Source organism: Pygocentrus nattereri, chromosome 28 (genome assembly GCF_015220715.1).
Source record: "Pygocentrus nattereri isolate fPygNat1 chromosome 28, fPygNat1.pri, whole genome shotgun sequence".
In the NCBI taxonomy this organism is placed as follows: Eukaryota; Metazoa; Chordata; class Actinopteri; order Characiformes; family Serrasalmidae; genus Pygocentrus; species Pygocentrus nattereri.
This window is the reverse complement of record NC_051238.1, coordinates 14,916,367-14,936,503: the sequence shown is the minus strand read 5'-3', so window position 1 is coordinate 14,936,503 and position 20,137 is coordinate 14,916,367. Positions and strand designations below refer to the sequence as shown.

Below are 20,137 nucleotides of genomic sequence, written 5' to 3'. Positions count from 1 at the left end.
CATCCCTCCGCTCCACCGTCCACAAACCTGAGTGACCACGTGTGAGCGGCAGGACGACAGCATCAGCATCTCAGTTTACTAAAATTACCTGTGTCCATGGACCCCTGGATCTGCTGCCTTTATCTAAGGGGGAACAATTAACTACCAAAAGCTAAACTGAACAAATGAGTTTTCAGCGTAGTTTTAAAGATTGAGACTGTGTCTGAGTCCCGAACATTTTCTGGAACATCATTCCAGAGTTTGGGGGCTTCATAAGAAAAAGTTCTTCCCCCATCTGCAGCCTTATGAATTCTAGGAACTATTAATAAGCCAGCGCTCTGTGATCTGAGTAGTTGTGATGGCTCGTAATAGGAAATAAGGTCTAGCAGGTACTCAGGAGCAAGCCCATGTAGGGCTTTATACGTCAATAAAAGAATTTTATAATCAATACGGAATTTAACAGGCAGCCAATGAAGTGATGATACCACTGGACTGATATGATCAACTTTTCTAGTTTTAGTGAGGACCCTGGCTGCTGTTTAGGAGGAAGAAGTTCCATAACATCCAGCATTTCACGTCTTTTATATAGTCCTCTATTTTCTTTAATCTGTATTTGTCATCAGGCTTGGCTGATATGTACAGTTGCATATCGTCTGCATAACAATGAAAGTTAATGCAATGGTTACTTATAACTGTGCCTAATGCTAACATGTATAGTGTAAATAATAATTGTCCTAAAATAGAGCCTTGCAGAATTCCAAATCTTACTTTTGAATAATTGGAAGATAAATTGTTTACACTGATGAGTTGATGATGCTGGAAAAAGAGGCTCCTCGTGATGCTGCTTGATTGAAAATGCAGTGCTGTTTGCAAGGCTGCATTAAGGCCAAAATGTTATTTTAAATAATCTAAAATATGACATAGTTTTGTCTTGCAGATAGGTGTTGAAAACTTTTGACCGGTACTTTTTGTTCTATTGAAGACAATAGAAGTTACCTGATTTCCAAGACAATAAAGACAAGCAAAGGAAAAAAGCTTTTTCCAGATGTGATGTTTACTCTCTTTCTCTCTACAGTCGTTCCAGTCTCAACATGATGCCAGATGAATCGGCAGGTCTGAACTGTAAGAGTAGCAGTCAAGTTACCACAGCGATCATCAGCATCCCCACCCCACCCACTAACAACTCCCCCAGCAGCCCCGAGGCCCCCTCCAACCCTCCCTCCAACTCCAGTGCTGGTGTAGTGAAGGTCTCAGCACTGTGATGGACACAGCCAGAGAACCAATCGAAAGGCAGAACAGAGAGACGGAAGGAGCACTCAGGATGAGAAAACTGTGGAGTAGCCTGCCCCCTAGTGGCAGAAAGACAGCACTGACTCTGACTGAACAACCAACAACAAAGGGGGGTGAATGAGAACGGTGGAAGAAAACGTGTGCATGTTTGTGTGAGAGAGATTATGAGAGCAGAAGAGCCATAAGAATCAATCCATCCCGAGGTTGATGAGATGAGGATGTCAAGAGTTACTCTGCATCAAGCACTTTTCTTTTGTTTCGTTATTGTCTTGTATTGTGTCTTATTCTCCTTTTTTAAACCAGTGCAGGTTTTTTGTTAGGCCGCTTTCACAAGGGCATTCTGGACTCTTTGGATTCTTCACAGGAAAAAGTATAAAGATAGGGCCCGCAATGAAATGGCCTTGTAGATCTTAGGTTTTGTTCGTACCTGGCATTAGCATCCATTGCAAGTGATCTGATCACAGGTGGACAGTGAGAAAAATACCGGCCTTTCCTTGGGTCTTGAATGCATCTCGAGTCATCAGTTCTGATCAGGTTTCATGACAGGAGGAAGGTGCATGTTTACTACAGACAGAGACATCTGTCTCATTGCATTTATCAGACGAAAAAACATCTGGCTCCAGCCAACCCTTGTTAGGATGCAGACTCTGAAGGGTGCTAAATCTGAGTGTGAAATTGCTAAACCAATCTAATGCCTAATGAAGGTGGAGCACAAAGTAGGACAAAGATTGTCCTTTAGATAATGTTGGGGGTTCACTTGCTAGCTTGTTTTTCTTGTGGTATCAGTTGTACTCCAGGCACCAAAAGTTTTTGCATTAGAGGAATTTGGTCTTATAGAGGATGTACCCTTGTTTGCAGTGAATTTAGCTGCAGTCCAGCACCAAAGGTTTAACAAGTTCAGTGATGTATCTTCTCAAAGACCAGCAATCCAAAGACACAAGGCTGAGATCTAGGCACCCTAACCTGCTAAAAAACCTGAAATGGTTTAATTCTCTATGTACTGCCAAGTATTCGATTTGTAAAAAAGTCTTCTCAACCATTTTACCATGTGTGCCTCTGAGTACATTTAAAACAGCAGGCATCATGCTTATGACAGGCTGTTAAATTTAGTAAAAACAGGAATTGGAATATGAACTGTATGATTTAGGCCCAATCCCATTTTCTATTTTTATCCCTACCTCTTGTTTTCAAGTGTCACCTTGCCCCTTAGAAATGAATTACCCTATGAAGTGGGACAGCCCTCAAATCTAGAACATTGCTTCATTAACAGGCCACTAGCTGTGCTCTGTAGGAAACCCTGCCAGTGTGCAGTGACAGCAGAGGAGGGTAAAGTTCAGCAACCTCGCTGTTGGTCTTCAGTTAATTGCAGGGCATCATATTACAGAAAAACCTTTAATTCTTCAGGGATATGAAGCTGAAGTCAGCTCAACGAATAGTCAGCCTCTCATTTGAATTTTCCTGTTCAGTCTTAATGGAGTAGCAGTTACATTCTGCCACTTCAGGCGTCAGAACTGTTGGATTATTTAAGGTGGAACGGGAAATTTCGCTAGCTAGCTTCCAAGACATTAGCATACTATCAGAGATTTTCTTTTTTTTTTTTTTTGTCTCATGACATGTCATGACACATTTGGAGTGTGTCTCTCAGAAACCTCCATTTGGAGGTTCACCCTACCCCTCCATCTCAACAAAAATTGGGACACCCTACCCCTAGACATGAACGTGCAATACATAAAGTTAATGGCTAAGTGGTAGGGATGAGGGGTGAAAAGAAATTAGGCCTTGGTGTCCTCAGTCATGAATTGTATCTGGCAAGTATAAATACTAACAAATAATGCAGGCTACTTCATAATATTTATTATAATAAATAATTATCTTTTTTTTTATTTGGATTTAAGTTAGAACATCATGAAACAGTATATACTTTAATCTACAATGGCAATTTGGGCAAGCCTAATATTTTATATTTGAAGAGTGTTAAAGTTGTACACTTTTGGGCCCCTCATAGTGGCAGGACCCCCCCCCCCTCTTATAGACAATCCTGATCACATGCCTTTCTGACTACCTCTGAAAGTAGTTTGAGTCATCAGACCACCAAGCATGTCTAAGACACACTGGACCCCATTTACACCAGCACTGTCCACATATCACCCAAAATGCATGCTAATGCCAAGTGATTCATTTCTTCTCCATCTTGCTCACCAGTGATCTGACTGAAGGAAGCTCCACCTCAGACAGTCTCATATTGACAGAAGTATGATTACATCTGAGCACATAGTGTCAAACACTGATCAGTTTTTTCATTTATTGCAATGCATTTTTCTCACTGAAATCAATGGCAAGATGTGCGTTTTTGACCGTTACTAGAATGTCTTCATGAATGCGGCCCTAATTAGATCACCTGTGATTGGTTATTGTCAGGCAGGAAGATTTAAGATGTCATTTTCAACTAAGAGGATAGCTGATTCATTCTGAGGATACTATTTTAAGGTTTTTTTATCCATTTGTGTTGTTGTTGCTATCATTTATATATCAGTTAGCAGTTACAAGGACATGATATGCAGCCTTTCCAAATCCTTTACATTCTTGTGATTATATCATTGAATTCAGTTAAGCTCTAAAAAGTCAATAAAAAACAAAAATAGGGTTAGTGTGACAAAACGTAAATGTTTTTACATTTTTTCTGTGCGTTTAAAAGAGATATAAATTAGTGTGATGTGTTTAGGACCTTTGTGTGTGTGTGTGTGTGTGTATGTGTGTGTGTGTGTGTGAGTCATATCCCCGTAAGCTCTCAGCGTGCGTCAGCCTGGAGCCTTTCACACAGTATGTGCCTCTCTTGGGGGAAGGAGCTTTTTTTTTCCTCTTCTCTAATCCACTTCCCCTCGCTCCTCTTGGGAAACTGTATTCTTCTTTGGGTCCAAGATGTTGGGCGGACATTACAGTGATACAGCGTCAATCTGCGAATTGTCAGTAATCACCTTGTATAACAGAACCAAAAAAAAGAAAAGAAATATATGAAATATGAAGTATTCACACTATCTGTGACTATAAGCACAAGGCATTTGCTGAGAATTTGCGAGTAGGATATGTATTAAGCCTTGGTTTCTTTGTGAATATTGTTAATAGGATCTTTTGTAATATTTGGCCATCGTTTGGCAAAAAAAAACAGTGCAGCTGCCGCCCTTTTCCTCTTTCACTGTGGTCCCGTGCTGCCCTGTCCCCTCGTGTCACCGAAACCACGCTTTTGATAGTTGTTTTGGTCCTCAATGTTGGTTTCTTTCCTGCTCAGTGGACATTTTATTGAAAAGAGTAAACCTTGTTAAGTGTATGTGTGTATTCTACTTGCATAGAAACTTTTGGTGTTTGTCGCCCTTCAGCGTCGATTTTTTTATCCTCTGAACACAGACTGTCACTAACGAACTCAGCCCTGAGTCATTTGTTGCCATGGTGATGGCAGAAGCCAGAGTGAGTTTGCCTGACACTCCCATGGACCAGTCAGACCTCTTTTTTGTTGCTCGGTCCCTTTTTTCTGTTTCTGTTTCTTTGCCAATAAGATGGCTTTGCCAATAAGATCGTGTATGTGTATGTGTTGACAGTTTAGGCAGGGAACCACTGACCTGGTTCATGTTTAATGTTTCATAAACTCAAATGCTTTGAACGTGGTGTTATTTAAAGTGTTTAAAGGGATTGTTCATTTGTCTGAGGCATCTTGTACTGTGATGTCTGAGGTATCTTTGAGACCTAATTTCTCATCCATGTTTATGTTTCTGCACCAAGGCTTATGAGAAGGTGGCACATATGCATACAACAGGTGGTAAATACAAACCTCAATTCCAGAAGAAGTTGGGACAGTTTGTGAAATCCTATTAAATATAAAATGTAGTGATTAGTAAATTGTGTTTGATTTGTATTTAAAACAGCACATAAACACAATATTGCATATCTTAAGTTATGAACCTTATTGTTGTTTCTTTATTTTTTATTTTTCAATATACAGTTATTGTAAATTTGATGCCCGCAACACATTCCAAAAAAGTTGGGACAGGAGCATGTTTGAAATTACTTTTCAATATCTAATAATTGTGTCTAGTGCATTTTTTTGACATTCCATTAGACAGGTCAAGCTGCAAAACCAAACATGCCTTTTAGCACCTGTACTCTCTGATTAGAAGGCAGCATATGTTGCTCCAAAATGTGTATATATCTTTTAACAGTAGTGGTGTGTTCACAGATGTGCAAGTTACACAGACTGTGAGCACCAATACACTCCCATACTGTGACAGGCCCAGACATGTGAACTTTTTGCTAGTAACAATCTGTAAGGTCCTTTTCTTATTTGGCCTAGAGACCACAAAACCCAATATTACCATAAGGAATCTGAAAGGTTGTCTACTGTACATCAGTGCTTTTCAGATGAGTTTGAGTCCAGAGAAGTCAGAAGCATTTCTGTACATTGTTGACAAATGGCTTTCACTGTAAATAGCACAGTTTTAACTTGCATTTATGTAAAAACAACAAACTGTGTTTACTAACAACCATTTTACAAAGTATTCTTGAGCACATCTAGTGATATCCACCACAGGAGCATGCTGGTTCTTAATGCAGTGCTGTCTGAGGGATTGAATATTTGTGAAAGCTTGTTGAAGAATGTTGTTCTTAAACTGTTGGCTTATTCTCTGAGGCATTTTTTTATTTAATAAAGGATTCATTAAGGACCAGGCTTTTCCTGGGTGCTCCTTTTATAGCCAAGCATGATAATGTCACATGCTTGAGAAGTTTTTTGAACATTTCACATGTTCCCAGTTTTAAATTGCCCTGTCCCAAGTTTTTGGAATGTGTTGTGAGCATCCTGTCTTAGCACTGTTTTCATTTAAATACAGGTCAATATCAACAATGCTTTGAGTTTTTATTTGCCTTTTGCACGCTGTCCCAACTTTGGTGTTGAGGGTTGTAATATAAACATTAAGGTCCTGATAAAAAGTCCTGCTTTTGCTGTATAAAAATTTATAGTTTTTTTATTCATTATTTCTTTTTGTTTTCAGAATATTGAAGTAGACATTCCTCTTTATGCCACTGAGCACTGTACAGGTGTGGAAGTTAAAAAGTCAGTCCTAAACACCTTGAGATCACCAAAACTGTGTAAAAGACCTCTTCGTTTTTGGAAGGTGGCTGTTTTGAAGATACATTGTTTTCTTCTGAAAGTGACAGTATAGTAGAAACACCAGCACACTGAGGAAGGGTTTTTACTTCAGGACTATCATTGATCCAAGACCACTGGTTCCCTGTGTCTAACTAATGAGACTTATAATGTCTTACTGTACCAGACAGCAGAAAAGCACTAATGTGGATTTGTCCTTTGCTTGACCAGCAGAGTGTGTCTTACCTTTCAGCAGGTGTTCAGGAGAGGGAAAGACCTGGATGAGTGGTCAGTATCCAAGCGCTTTGAGATTTCATCTTCTGTTCTCTTTGAGCTCCACAGCAAATCCAGTTTAAGCTGAATCATCTGACAGCATTATAGAGGGAAGTATTTTCCTATTCAGTACTTAACATTCCTCATTTTCTAGCATCCATTACTATTTAGTACATGTTTAGATTTGATTTGAATAAATTAGGTTTGTGGTCATTAATTTAGCCATACATAGTTATTCCACTTGAATTTTAGCATTGGTTAGAAGATGTATTAAAAAGCTGAACATCTCTTATAAAACAGCTTCAAAGTGTTAGGCTGTAATATTGTGTATATTATGTCAGACACCTAATGTTATCAGTATTATGGGGAAAAAGCACATTATTAGCTCTAAGTAGAGGAATATCAGGGTGTCCATGCAATTCATTACCAAATGATTCACTTTGCTGTCTTTTATAAAGAAAATCTCTAATATAAAAGGTTCATGACTTAGTTAGAATATCCCATTTGACACTCTTTGTGCTGAGCTCTTAAAACTAGTGTTCAGTTATACATATTGAAATAAAGCATTTGTTAAAGATGTTTGCAGGCAGCTGTATTATACGGTTTCTAGGTTCTTTGGTGTATAAACACTTAAATAGCTCTCTCCACTCTAAGCAGTAAATTCATTATCACTTAAGGCAAGATACTACAGGTAAAATAATGATTTTTTTGGGTAAGCTATAACATTTCGTTACTTAAACTGTAATCATTCTAAACAAAGGTTTTCTTTTGCAGTCTCCTATGTTCTAAGTATTAACCATTTTAGTATAAGGTACAAATTCCAAAGTACTCGATAATTATTTTCTTCTAAATCAGTTTAACTAAGCTACATTGAAAAGTTCAAGGCATTAAGTGTGAGGTACAATCTGCAAGTACTAAGTAGTTTAATCTGGGTAAAATGATGACGGTAAGCACCAAGTCTAACTAAATTACGCTGAAATGACAGGTTCTTGCTGTTAAACCAATAAAAGACATAGTAAAGTATCTCCTAATTATTTGAAGTAATAAGGTGGTCAGTACAAACATACACTAAATGTCAATGTGTGAGAGTCAGTATTTTTCCACTCAGCATTGATGGCTTTAAACAGTTGAAAAACATTGCCAGGCTACTTTGTGTTTAATGGGAGACCAAATATTCTCTATAAGGTGTGAATCTGGATCCTGACCAATCATTGTATTTTGGGCATGGCCCATGTTTTTGCCCAGAAATGCACAACACATTATCCATCATTCTAAAGAACCATTTCACCATGTAAAGAACCATTTAAATATGGGTCTTTACTGAACAACCATTGACGAATCATCTATTTTAAAAATGTAGTACTATAGCATTTGTACATCACACTTTCTTAATACTTAAAACTCAAGGGATTGTAAAAGGAAGTGTTATAAAAAACATGTTTAGTGAATTCATATCTAACTTTATTCTCCCAAAAGAACTTTAATGAAGGCTTAACTCCGTCCGCAACCACACTGTGTTTCCTGTAGAATCTAACTAGAATATCCAAATATGTCTGTTTCTTTTGTACTAATGACAACATTGACATAACTGCTGTATGTTTTCTGAGATCTCACTGAGAAAACAATGTTTCTCTTTACATTCAGAACTGAAAATCTCAGCTTCTTGAAAACCTGCATTCATGAAATTGTACATGTTCATTCCTAACCTTATTCTGAAAGATATAAAAGGAGGATTTCTAAATATATGGCATATAGTTAAATATATTTAAAATTTTGTACTAAAAATGAAAAATGTTACAATAGCACTTTCTTGATTATAAACATTAGGACAATGGGATTTCAGTGATCTCTTCAGTGAAATCTTTTCTCTGGAGCGCATCTTCTCCATGAAATATTTAAATTCTAACATCATCAAAAGACTTCTTTTTTTAAATATGCAAATGAATGCATATTTAAAGTAAATATCTCATTTGCATGTCTAGTATTCTTTTGCAAGTCTTCCAATTTAAATAATACTTAGGAAGACATCAGTAATCAACAGGCCATGATTCATTTTAATTTGTTTTAAAAAATCTTTCACCTGTAGTGTCTCGCCTTAAACAACAGAATACATATCCTTCTGGTCAGAGAGAGCAGGTTTATTCTGGTTTGTCTATATGCTCATTAATGGAGTGTGAATATCAGATAACATGCACTGTTAAAAATTAAGGTGCCCAAAAAAAGAGTTCTTTGGACTGATGCTGTGGAAGACATTCCTTTACAGAACCGCGTTTGTAGTTGAGTGTCAAGAACCTTTTTAAAATTGAAAGAACTTTCATATAATGGAAAGGTTCTGTACCAGTGATTTCTTAAAGAGCTGTAGAGAACCAATTAGAAACCTTTATTTGTAAGAGTGTGGTTTTGTGTAATTTATGGAAATAGTGTAATTTTTTTTTAAATAAAACTCAAACTTAAAACTAATTCTGCTAATCTAACTGTAAGAAAATAGTTCAAATCTATGAGGAGTCATTGTGAATCTTTGAAAAACAAAGGTTTTAAGCAGTTGAGAGGGAATAGGGCTAGAAATTGGTTATTACCCACAATCCCTTGTCTGACAGAGGCAGTTAAATATTCCAGTTCTGGTGTTGAAGTGTAAGTACGCTCCCTTCAAGTGACCAAGAGGGTTTGTTGTTCCACTCATGTTCCAAAGTTAAGATTTGTATTTGTCTGTCTACCTCCCAGCTGTCGCTTTCCCTTCTCTTCATTGTCTCTGTTTTTATTGTGCTCTCTCTATTTTTGCTTTTGTTTGTATTGGATTATCACATGGTTCTGTTGACCCTACTTCTTTGCCTTCTCTGTCAGATGTTGAGTATAATTTAGGATTTTGTCTTGTCACAACTGTGAAGCGCCTGATAAATTATCTGTAACTGTCACAAACTCGTTTGCTGTGTGTGCAATTCTTCAGTCTTCAGAAATCAGCGTTCTTACTTAGAAACAACTTTTTTCAATCACGGATCCATAAATCTGGACTGGTTCATCAAAACTAAACTATGAGTAACTCACACAATTCAGGAAGCCCAAAATGTGTCCCTGTATCAGAAAATAACCACTTTATGCAGGTGTAAAAGGGTATTTTTGCTTAATTAGCTAGTATATACAGCAATGTGAAAAAGGCAGAGGCCACCTTGCATTTATTTCATTTGCAATCAAAAACATTAAATACAAGTTTTTCACTTTCCAACTAAAATAATATCTATGTGTCTACCCTTAACCTTTAAAACAGCTTCTGCTCTACTTGCAGAAATATTTTCCATATCTCCAAAATTCAGTTTCAGAAGTTGGTTGCATTTTATGCTTCTCACAGTCCAAATATCCTAAACACATTTAATGATGCTGAGGTCTGGACTCTGGGGTGGGCAGTTTGTTGTTCTGAGATCAGCAGCTTCTTTGATTTGCAGATTTTCTTCTTTTTTGTTTCGTTCCTTTGCTCAGTAACAACTACTTGACAGTTACACGTCCTTTCAGACCCACAGTGTTGCGTTATCTTCTCACAGTGGAACAATGGACAGGAGCACCTGTGGATTTCTTCAGAACTGAATCAAAAGTAGAGCTTGATTTTCTCCTCTCTCTCAAAGATGAAAGCTTTAAGTTCTGTTTATCTGATGTGGAAAGTTTTGGTGGTCTACCAAGTCTTGCATGCTTGTTACCAGTTCCATTTTCTTAACAACTTTCAATCCTTTTTTAATCCAGTTTTGGAAACTTGTATTCAGTCTCCTCAGAAGCATCTCCTGAAAAATGAATAACTTGTACTTAATGGCCATTTGACTGGTCATTAAATAAATGAAGTTTAGCCTCTAACTTTTATATACTGTACACTCAGAAAAGATTCTATATAGTGCAAAATGTACCAATAGCACAACTATTTTTTTTCTTAAATGTGAGAACCATTTAGAGATTTAAATAGTATAGAACGCTGTTCTACATGCACCTGTTGCCTTTACTAAAGAAAACCCTACCTTGTCAGATGTTTGTGAGTGTTATTCAAACTAAAACAGCCATCATACTGTCCATCCAGTATTCAGAGCAGCACTGTTGGTTATTGGTTACCTGTCTTTTTTTTGCATTATTTAGCTCAATACTTAATACAATGACTTTTTATATTTTACTGATTTTTTTTTATGTTTTCTTCACCACCATGCAGTGGCTTCTGTGACCAGTTCAGAGGTCACAGCTTAGGTTTGCAACCTGGGAATTCCTGTTTTTACAAGTATGACTATAACATAGACTTTCTATAGACCTTCCAAATAATATGGTGAGCTTGTAATGGACAACCAGATATGTGGAATCAACCATGAAAAACTCTAATGGAAATCTAATGTGAATTTATAGCAGAAGCTTTTTTTAATCTTCCGTAATCTTTAATTACTTTTTTTAATCTTTCAGTAATCTTTAATTACTGATAAATGTAAAAGTGCCAAAAAACCCAAAAGGTGCTCTTCTTTCTGCAGCTCCAGACTTACAGCACCTTCCTCTCTGCATCATAATAACCACTGGTTATTTCTGTGGAGTGGAACAACCAAAACATGACAAGTTACTCAAACATCAGTTTCATATCAGTTAGTATTTTATTGAAACTTTTTATTTCTCTTTATATCCTAGCACTGTAGGTCCAGATTCAGTCTTGGAATAATCTATTAATAACTTCAGATCTAAACCTTTTACATCAGCAAAGATAAAAAAAGTTTAATGGGCTTTAAACTATTTTAGACACTTTGTTAGTCATCTTCAGGTGATATATTCATGAGGATTCAGTGTAAAATAACAATTTCAATAGAATATCTTTTGGTATAAGAAAAACACATATCTAACTTAAAATTAAACCAGAACACTGGCAAAACTTTAAAGCATAGTGTGTGAAAACATTTGAGTATAATTCAAACCAGTACATCACAATGTAGACTTAAATTTTTACCTTCAGTACGAATGTTAACGAAAACATTCCAGGTTATTTTTAAATTGTCCGAAATGTTATGTAATGGCAAATATTTATATATTGGTCATACTGTTAAATGAATATACACTCATTGGCCACTTTATTAGGTACTAGTAAAAGGTTGGACCCACTTTTGCCTTCAAAACTGCCTTAAGTCTTCGTGACATACTTTCAACAAGGTGTTGGAAACATTCCTCAGAGATGTTGGTTGGTTATTTGAGGTACTGTTGCCTTTCTATCATCTCGAACCAGTCTGCCCATTCTCCTCTGACCTCTCACATCAACAAGGCATTTTTATCCACACAACTGACCGCTCACTGGATATTTCCTCTTTTTCGGATCATTCTCTGTAAACCCTAGAGATGGTTGTGTGTGAAAATCCCAGTAGATCAGCAGTTTCTGAAATACTCAGACCAGCCCGTCTGGCACCAACAACCACGCCACCTTCAAAGTCACTTAAATCACCTTTCTTCCCCTAATAAAGTGGCCGGTGAGTGTATATGGGTCATAGTCTTAACTGAAGACACTGGAGAAAACTAACTGGAGAAAAGGAAAGAAGGATGTAAATATAAACACAATAAAACACAAAAAAATTGGGAGTGAAATTTTTCAGAATACATTAGAAATACAAAGAAGTACACAATTTCTAGTTAATCTATGAATCTAAGTTCTTCAGTTTGTCAGTTTTAAAGGGGTAGACTTCACTTTACTGCTGTCACTGACAGAATGTAGAGTTAAATAACTGAACAGTGCTTTACATGTCCGAGTCACCATTTCATTTCAATTCAGATCAAATAAAGTTCACGATGTGCATGTGTGACAATCCTCCAATCAGCTGTCAGTTTGAGAGGGAGAGAACGTTCCTTCAGTCAGCTGTGAGTGTGTCAGAGGTTGACTGTACAGTTGGTGCTCAGCAGAGCGGTCTGGTGCTGAAGAGTTTGTGTAGCTGTGTGCGGAACTGGCGCTGCAGAAGTGTGTAAATGAGTGGATCCACAGCAGCAGGAACACATGACACCACTGAGGCAGAGAAGTACAGACCACCCAGCAGCCCATCCTACATCCACATAGACATACATCATTAAAACATCTCACTGTAGGAAAGAGGCAAGAGGAGAATAAGTAAGTGTTACTGCTCAACAATCCACCCCTCAACCTCCTCTTTCACAGACCACGTCTTATCAGAACCTTGACCACTTTGCTGGCTTCATCTGCAGCTCTTGCTCACCTGCTCATACAACATCCTTGTTCTGTGATGTTGCAGATTAACTCATTATGTGAAGGCAGTGGGGTAGTGAATTATGATTAGTGGATACATATATTTTTCTATGGCCGCCTTAGCACTGCTCTCTACCCCCCACCACTACTTACCCTGTTGGAATCAGGCACATACAGGCATAAGGCAACATCATTTATTCTCAGTGCTTTTTAAAAACCAGAAACTCTCAAACAGCTTTACTATATGTTTCCATTCCAGTTTTTTTTATTTGTAAGTGACTTAATAACTTACTCACTATGAAGATTCCCCACAAGGGGGTGCTATTAGTGCTCAAATAGATTTTGGTGCATTGCAACAGTGATGCTGTATGTTTTTTCAAAACAGCAATGACAGTGAGAGAGTTAACAGTTTTTAAGGTTTTTCTAAAACATGCCAGTAGTCTATTCCTTTCCATTTATTTCACTGTAGAAATCCTGGTCCCACAGTGCCACTGCTCTTAATGTGCGTTAGAGAAGTCCTGGACTTGGATTCAGAAGCACTGCTGTAGAACAGACAAATAACATCTTGCAAAATGTCTTAAAGGTGCAGTGAGTAAGATTTAGGGTGATCTATTAGCAGAAATGGAATAACGCAAAACCATGTTTGTTTTCATTAGTGTATAATCACCTGTAACTATGAATCATTGTGTTTTTGTTAGCTTAGAATGAGCCCATCATGTCTACATAGGGAGCAGGTCCTCTTCAAACATACATGTTTCTACAGTAACCCAGAATCGACAAATCAAGCACTGATGTTGAAGAGGCTGTCAGTGCTGGCTAACCATTATGTGAGAGGTTTGAGAACCCAAGTTTTGGCAAATAGACGATCATACTTATTATTTAACCCAAGAAAAAGCAAGGGTGAATCCTTGCCATCAAAGAAGTGAAAACCTGAAGAAGCAAAACAAAACCTGGACAGGCGACGGCAGAAAACCTAAAAGCCACCGTAGGTTCTACTACCTTAGAAAAGGGATAGGTGAGGGGTATTCAGTTGGTTGCAATCTGTAATTTCACCACTAGATGCCACTAAATCTTACACATTGCACCTTTAAAGCAAAGTAAATCTGCTGAGCATAGTAAGCTGTCCTTCTGGAGAAAGAAAAACAGCATAAATAGTTCACATTTGTGGCGGTACTCACATAGCTCTCGGTGTAGTCTACAAAATTGTTGAGCACAAGGGTCAGCACCAGCGGGAGCCAGAACAGGATGACTGCTATGATGATGTAGCCCAGGCGCTTGGCCAGTTTGCCCTCCAGCCTTTTCTTGCCTAGTTCTTTGGCTTTCGGGGTGAGGACGCACACGGCGCCCATTATCCTTGGGGTCGTGTGTGGCTCTTCCCACTTCGACCCTCCTTCCACGCATGCGCTGGGCTCCGGCAGCCCTGCGGGCGCTGTCCATGGTGCTGAAGCAGCCAGGCTGGACCAGCCTAAAGGGGGCTTCGCGATGGACGCTCTCGGCTGAACGTCTATGTCAAACACTTTACTGGCGTGTCGCCTCACCACTATGAAGATGCGAAGATAGTGAGCGATTATTATAACGATACATACAGTCCAGATAGGGACCAGGACGCACGCGCCAAACGGGTCCGTGTAGAGCTTTGGCGAGTTTAGGTGGGGGCACATCATGTAGGACTGAGGGTCTTCGCTCAGACTGAGGGAGAGAATCGCTACGAAGAAGGAGACCAACCAGACGAGAAGAATCCAGGTCCGGCTTCGCTCTTTCCTTCTCTGCGTCCTGAACGGGAAGGCGATGGAGTGGTACCTCTCCACGCTTATGGCCACCAAACCGAGCAGCTGCGCGCAACTGCAGAGCGCGAAGGTGAACTGCTGCGTGGAGCAGAGCGCAGAGGCGCCCAGCACCAGAGAGGCGAGAAACAGCGGAGAATCCACCAAGCATCTCAGCAGGTCGCCCGCAGCTAAGTTGACCAAGAGCGCGTTGTTGGCCGTCTGCAAAGTTTTGTTTCTGAGCACAAGCCAGCAGACGAGAAGGTTACTCGGCACCCCCAACAAAAAAGTGCAACCGAGCAGGACGCAGTTTAGGGATAAAAATCGCGCGCTACCCTGTTCGCCTCTACATGGTCCAGTGGCGTTGGAGGTCCAGCTGGGTCCCATCGCACACGCCTGATTACTCCACATGGCATAGTTACCAATTAGACGCTCTTCTTCTTTTGGACCACTTTGGGTCATTTACGTCAAGAGGACACAGCCCACTGAAGCGACGTCAGCCCTGGCTGGTCATCTCTCTATACTGTGTTAAGATCTTTATGAACTTCTTCTCGGACGTAAACCAGTCAGTTCATTTGTATAAAGTGTTTACTTATTTTTTTACAACTGGAGCTTTTATAGAAATGCAGATCCAAACTAGAAAATAAGGAGTTTAGCTCGTGCCAAATGAAATACAGTCACTACGACAGAGGCGTAGCCAAAGGCTGGCCTGGAGTGGTCAGTGCCAGCCTGGAATGGCTACCCTTCTGGCCACCCCAATTATGGAAAGTGAGCCATCATCAATAAAGCTCGAGTTATTCTTTATGATGAAAACCTGCCAACAGGGTAGTTACCAATCAGTTATGAGAGTCTGATGATGCCACGCTTAATAATTAGCATATCCTGCTGTGATTGGCTAATTTAGTCCGCAAACGGATAAGTGTATGAGCACTGGGCCCCTTCAGCAGTGCTGCTCTGAGAGCTACATTGTGAAGTAGGCTATCCGATGGTAAGATAACTATCAAAAATAAGCCACCTATAATAACACATCATGTTAACTAATTCCGTATTATATTTGAAGCTATGCATGTTGGTTACCTTATACAGCGCTGAGCTTTCTAGTCATTAGACTCAGGTGTAATCTAGTGAAATTAATAACCGCTATTTCCTGTCTGTATTAAAGGATTTTCATGAAAGCTTTGTGCACCATGCACCTGATTGCAACACATTTCCCCCATGAATGATGAACACATCAGCAGTTTTGTCTTTCAGTCCACTTTCAGCAGTAACTGTATTGTGATATTTTACTCATGTGGACAGATTCAGTGATGAAAAACTCACAGATCATTTCCAGGGGTGATAGTGGGAAAAATTCCTGAGCCTGAACTTTTTTTTCTCTGCTCGGGAGGTGAGCAGGGTGGGGGTGCTATATATGCGACACACTTAACACATAACTTGTTGGCCCCTGGGCGCAGATATACGTCTATGTATAAACCTGATCTTCATTACTGTCAAAGAATTTTTGCTTTTGAATTAGTCCCTTCAATGATAGATTGTGTTGAATTTTGTTGAAATACATGAACAACATTCAGACATGAGATAAACAAACCCAATATAAGCCTATATTTCAGAAGCTTGTGCAGATTACCAGAACTCTTGGGACTAGCAGGCCTGTTCAGGAATCCATACCTGTTTTTAACTAGTCACATACCTTATTGCTTCTATAGCATAGGAGACTACAGATACTACAGCCATACCAAGAACGGTCAGCAGGTGGCAATAACAATACTCCAAAGTAAACTAGGAATGGATTAGTAGCCTAATCATTGACTAAATGACATGAACAAGGACACATTCATTTCTTTTAAAAATATAATAGCAAACTATGCACCATTATTTTAAATATTTTGAAACAGTTACAGTGCAACAAACTCATAAATAATACTACAGCCCTAAAATTACTATTCAGTTCCATTTTCCCCTTAATACAGGCTTAATATAGGCTTAATATAGTTGTGTTCCATGCCTGCGTTTATACGTTTCGAGTTGACAGTGGAAAAAAATTCGCACGTGTATTTCCCGGGATTTCCTACTGAATCTATCAGTTTGTTTGGTCAAAGCAAGTCCCGCCCCCCTGTTTCTGACTGGCTTAATGGCTAGTAGGCTCGGCCTTGGTGTTGGTTACAGTGAAACCTGCGCATGTCAGATCAAGAGAAGTGTCCGATCCTATGGTCAGATCACGGGGTCGGCAACCCGCGGCTCTTTGATCCCTCTGATGCGGCTCAGCTTTTGAAAATAATTAATTTAATTAACGTATATTATTTTGTGAGACTTGTACGGGCGGAATATCAGAAACGTCCGGTATTTAGTTTCGGTTCGCTTGACTGACATGTCGGCGTCGTCACCCCCCAGACTAAAAGTTCTAGCTCTGCTCCTGTACTACAGTGGAAAAATGTGAAATGCAATGCAAACATGACATTCATTTTCCTTAAGTGACATGCAGAACACATGCCACAATGAAAAACAAAACCTGTCTTTATTGTTCTCACGTTGCTTGGCCTCAGTTACATGATTTTTTTTAAAGATTTGCATTAAAAATAAAATACTCAATACATTTCGGCACTGAATACAATCCACCTTGAAATGTAATAACGGTACAGCCATGCTTCTTTCCACCGTACAGTCATTTACACCAGTTTGCCTAATTGAAATGCAATCAACAGTGAAAAGTGTGAAATATAGTGTACACATGGCCTTACTTTTCTATATGTGACATGCGGAATAAGTGCCAAAATGAAAAGCAAAACCCCATTACAGTGTTTTTATATAGTTTCGACTTCTTTTTTTAAATGCATCCAAAACGGTGAAACGCAAGAGACTGCATTTAAACAATAATACATGAAAAACGTGCTAAATTAAGAGTAAATATTCTGTTACACTGATTTACCATGGTTTGGAGCACTGCACATTGGAAAGCAACAGCTGCGCCTGCATGACATTTAAAGGCAGATGGTGTTTAATTCTGACATGAATCCACCTTTCCATTTTAAATTTTCATTTTTTCATTTCACTTTAATTTCCTTAAAGAGGTCAAGCAATGTGAAAACAATGTATTCCGTATGTCACTATGGAAAAGTAGAGCCATCTTACCTGCATCCTCATCACTAAAGCCAATGTCTGAAGTGTGCAAAACATCTAGATAAGCCAGAGATATTTTGAAATACAAAACTAGTTGGCTACTATCACCAAATGTATGTTTGGAGGAAAAAAGAGCAGCATTTGATGGAAAGAATACCTTGTCAGCTGTTAAGCATGAGGGTAGGTCTTTAGGTTCTGTTTATAAACAGTTTATATTAACTCAAACCATGAATGCAGTGATGCAGTATTCTCTCCAGTGGATGTAATACCTTCATCTTCAGGTAAAAACCAATAAACTCACCTGGGACTACTTTACTGCTCTGAGCTCGTTTGAATAGGAATATTTTTCTGTACAGTCTGTGAGGGGAAGGAACACCGGTAACTGAGGCTGACATACAGCCAAAATGCTATCACACCAAAATCTTTGGTCAGTGTATAAAAACAGTCTTATAATTTGCATAAAGGCAGTGACGCTGAACTGCATGGGACTATTTTAAACTTTAAACCGAATGGAGTTTGCATTTGAATGAAATAAATACATAAATAAAAACACCCTCCACTTGGAGAGCCCACTGTAGATGCTCAGCTTGTCTTTAAATAACACAAAACTACATATCACATGCAACCAAACTTCATGTTGAAAGATATATTCTATTAAACCTAACCCTGAACTTAACCTTAACACTGTCCATCAACATAATAAACCACCAGACAGTCTGACAGCAACCGAAGTGTCTGCTGATCATCTATAGGGGTAAAATGAAATGTCTCCCCCTCCCACCACACACACCCACACCCTTTCACACCCCATGAATATTCCATCCAGAAACATTGTGTTTAAAAAACGTCTTGAGAAAACAAAAACACGCTGGAATATCTCTTACCAGAAAGGGCACTGCAGTCGAGCAGAGTTATAATTTTCACTTGCTCTAATTGCCAGAAAGTGAGAGGTGAGAAGGGAGGTCATTGACTGATTGGTACACCTCAGCCTGATTACAGGTAATCAGTGCAGCAACACTTCATCAAGCTGACCGTTATTAGGGGAAATCTAAATGTGGTGGGTGCAGCGGAGACTGATTGCCTTTCAGGACATTTAGATGTATTTAAACAACCTACATGAAACCCTCCTGAACAATGGTGTTCAAATAGTCCATTTAAAAGTTCACTCGGCTACTCATTACTCAAGAAATGTCAACTGCTGTAATGCAATTATGATTAGTCATTAACAAAAGTAACAGCGGAAAATCTTGATTATTAGGCAACTATATAAATTGACTTTTTAAAGTGATCATTAATTTTTAATGACCCATGAAATAACAGTCCAACATAGTCGATAAAACACTGAAGTGCTTTAAACAGAATTACCAGTTTGAGCAATAAATGAGGAGGTGTAAGAACAACAACTACAGAGCATTTCACCAACATGTGCATTATATGCATGTTTACTCTGTGATGGACTCTTGGCTGCTTCTGGAATGACATGTTACATTGTTCTCCTCGTTATCATTATATATCAGACAAATGGGTAACATGGTCTTTTGGCACTGCTGGTCAAATTGCTCGTTTTGGTGATTTTATAAGTGAAAGTATGTGAACACATCCTCTACAGGGAACACACCTCGGCACATTTTAATGTACAATTACTGCGTATCTGCAGAGTTTAACATATTTTGCAAACAAAAGAAGGAACAAAAGGTAGCCTATGCAAATGTTATGGCACATTTTATATTTGTTTTTTTTCCAGCACGTTAAACTCAACAAATACACAGAAATTGTGCACGATAATTTGCAGAAAAATTCCACATTTAAGTTTGTTCCTTGTAGAGGATGTGTTAACTTACTGTCACTTAGAAAATCAATAAAACATCAGCTTTGCTTACAACGGTACCTCACAGATACACCCACTGTTCTAACACTGGTCTTTATAGAAACAAATGAGTGTTTACATGCACCCAATAATCCAATCATCTGATTTCTGCAGTTATCTGATTATTCTAATGGTCATGTAAACAGTATACTCTGATCTAAGAAATCTGAGTATGCTTTTAACATGACCATTAGAATAATAATAAAATCATTTCTAAGGTCTAGAAATCGGATTGAGAAAACTGATAAAGAGAGCTGGACTTTAGCTCAGTAATCAGATTTCTCAGTGAAGGTAAACTCTTACTCCGATTTCTTTTGGATTTCTCAGTCTGCGCATGTGCAAAACAGACTGCTGTACCAGAAATAAGCAAGCAGTTTAGCTGTGAGATGACTGCAAAACCCTTTTGGAGCGATGCTGTAACCTACTACATTCTCAAAGAAATTACTAATTTAAATACAACATCTAGAAGATGAAGAATATGTTCATATTCTCTGATAAAAGTGGCGCAATGTTACCAAAAAAAATAA

General features: G+C 38.6%; 2 protein-coding genes across 2 annotated transcripts in view; one reads left to right on the top strand and one right to left on the bottom strand.

Annotated features, from left to right (window-relative positions):
* Positions 1 to 2,795, top strand: part of kcnd3 (potassium voltage-gated channel, Shal-related subfamily, member 3) — a 173,844-nt gene extending 171,049 nt beyond the window's left edge. Inside the window, exon 8 of the mRNA XM_037535646.1 lies at positions 1,055 to 2,795. Within this exon, the coding sequence (XP_037391543.1) occupies positions 1,055 to 1,241 (187 nt within the window). The 3' untranslated portion in view covers positions 1,242 to 2,795. The remainder of the gene's footprint in view (positions 1 to 1,054) is intronic.
* A 9,310-nt stretch (positions 2,796 to 12,105) lies between these two features.
* Positions 12,106 to 15,066, bottom strand: LOC119262749 (gastrin/cholecystokinin type B receptor-like). The gene is made up of 2 exons (XM_037535967.1): positions 14,042 to 15,066; positions 12,106 to 12,702 (listed from the first exon to the last, which is right to left on the bottom strand). Exons 1-2 carry the CDS (start codon positions 15,035 to 15,037, stop codon positions 12,559 to 12,561), a joined length of 1,140 nt encoding a protein of 379 aa, XP_037391864.1. The 5' UTR covers positions 15,038 to 15,066; the 3' UTR covers positions 12,106 to 12,558.
* Positions 15,067 to 20,137: the final 5,071 nt, after the last annotated feature.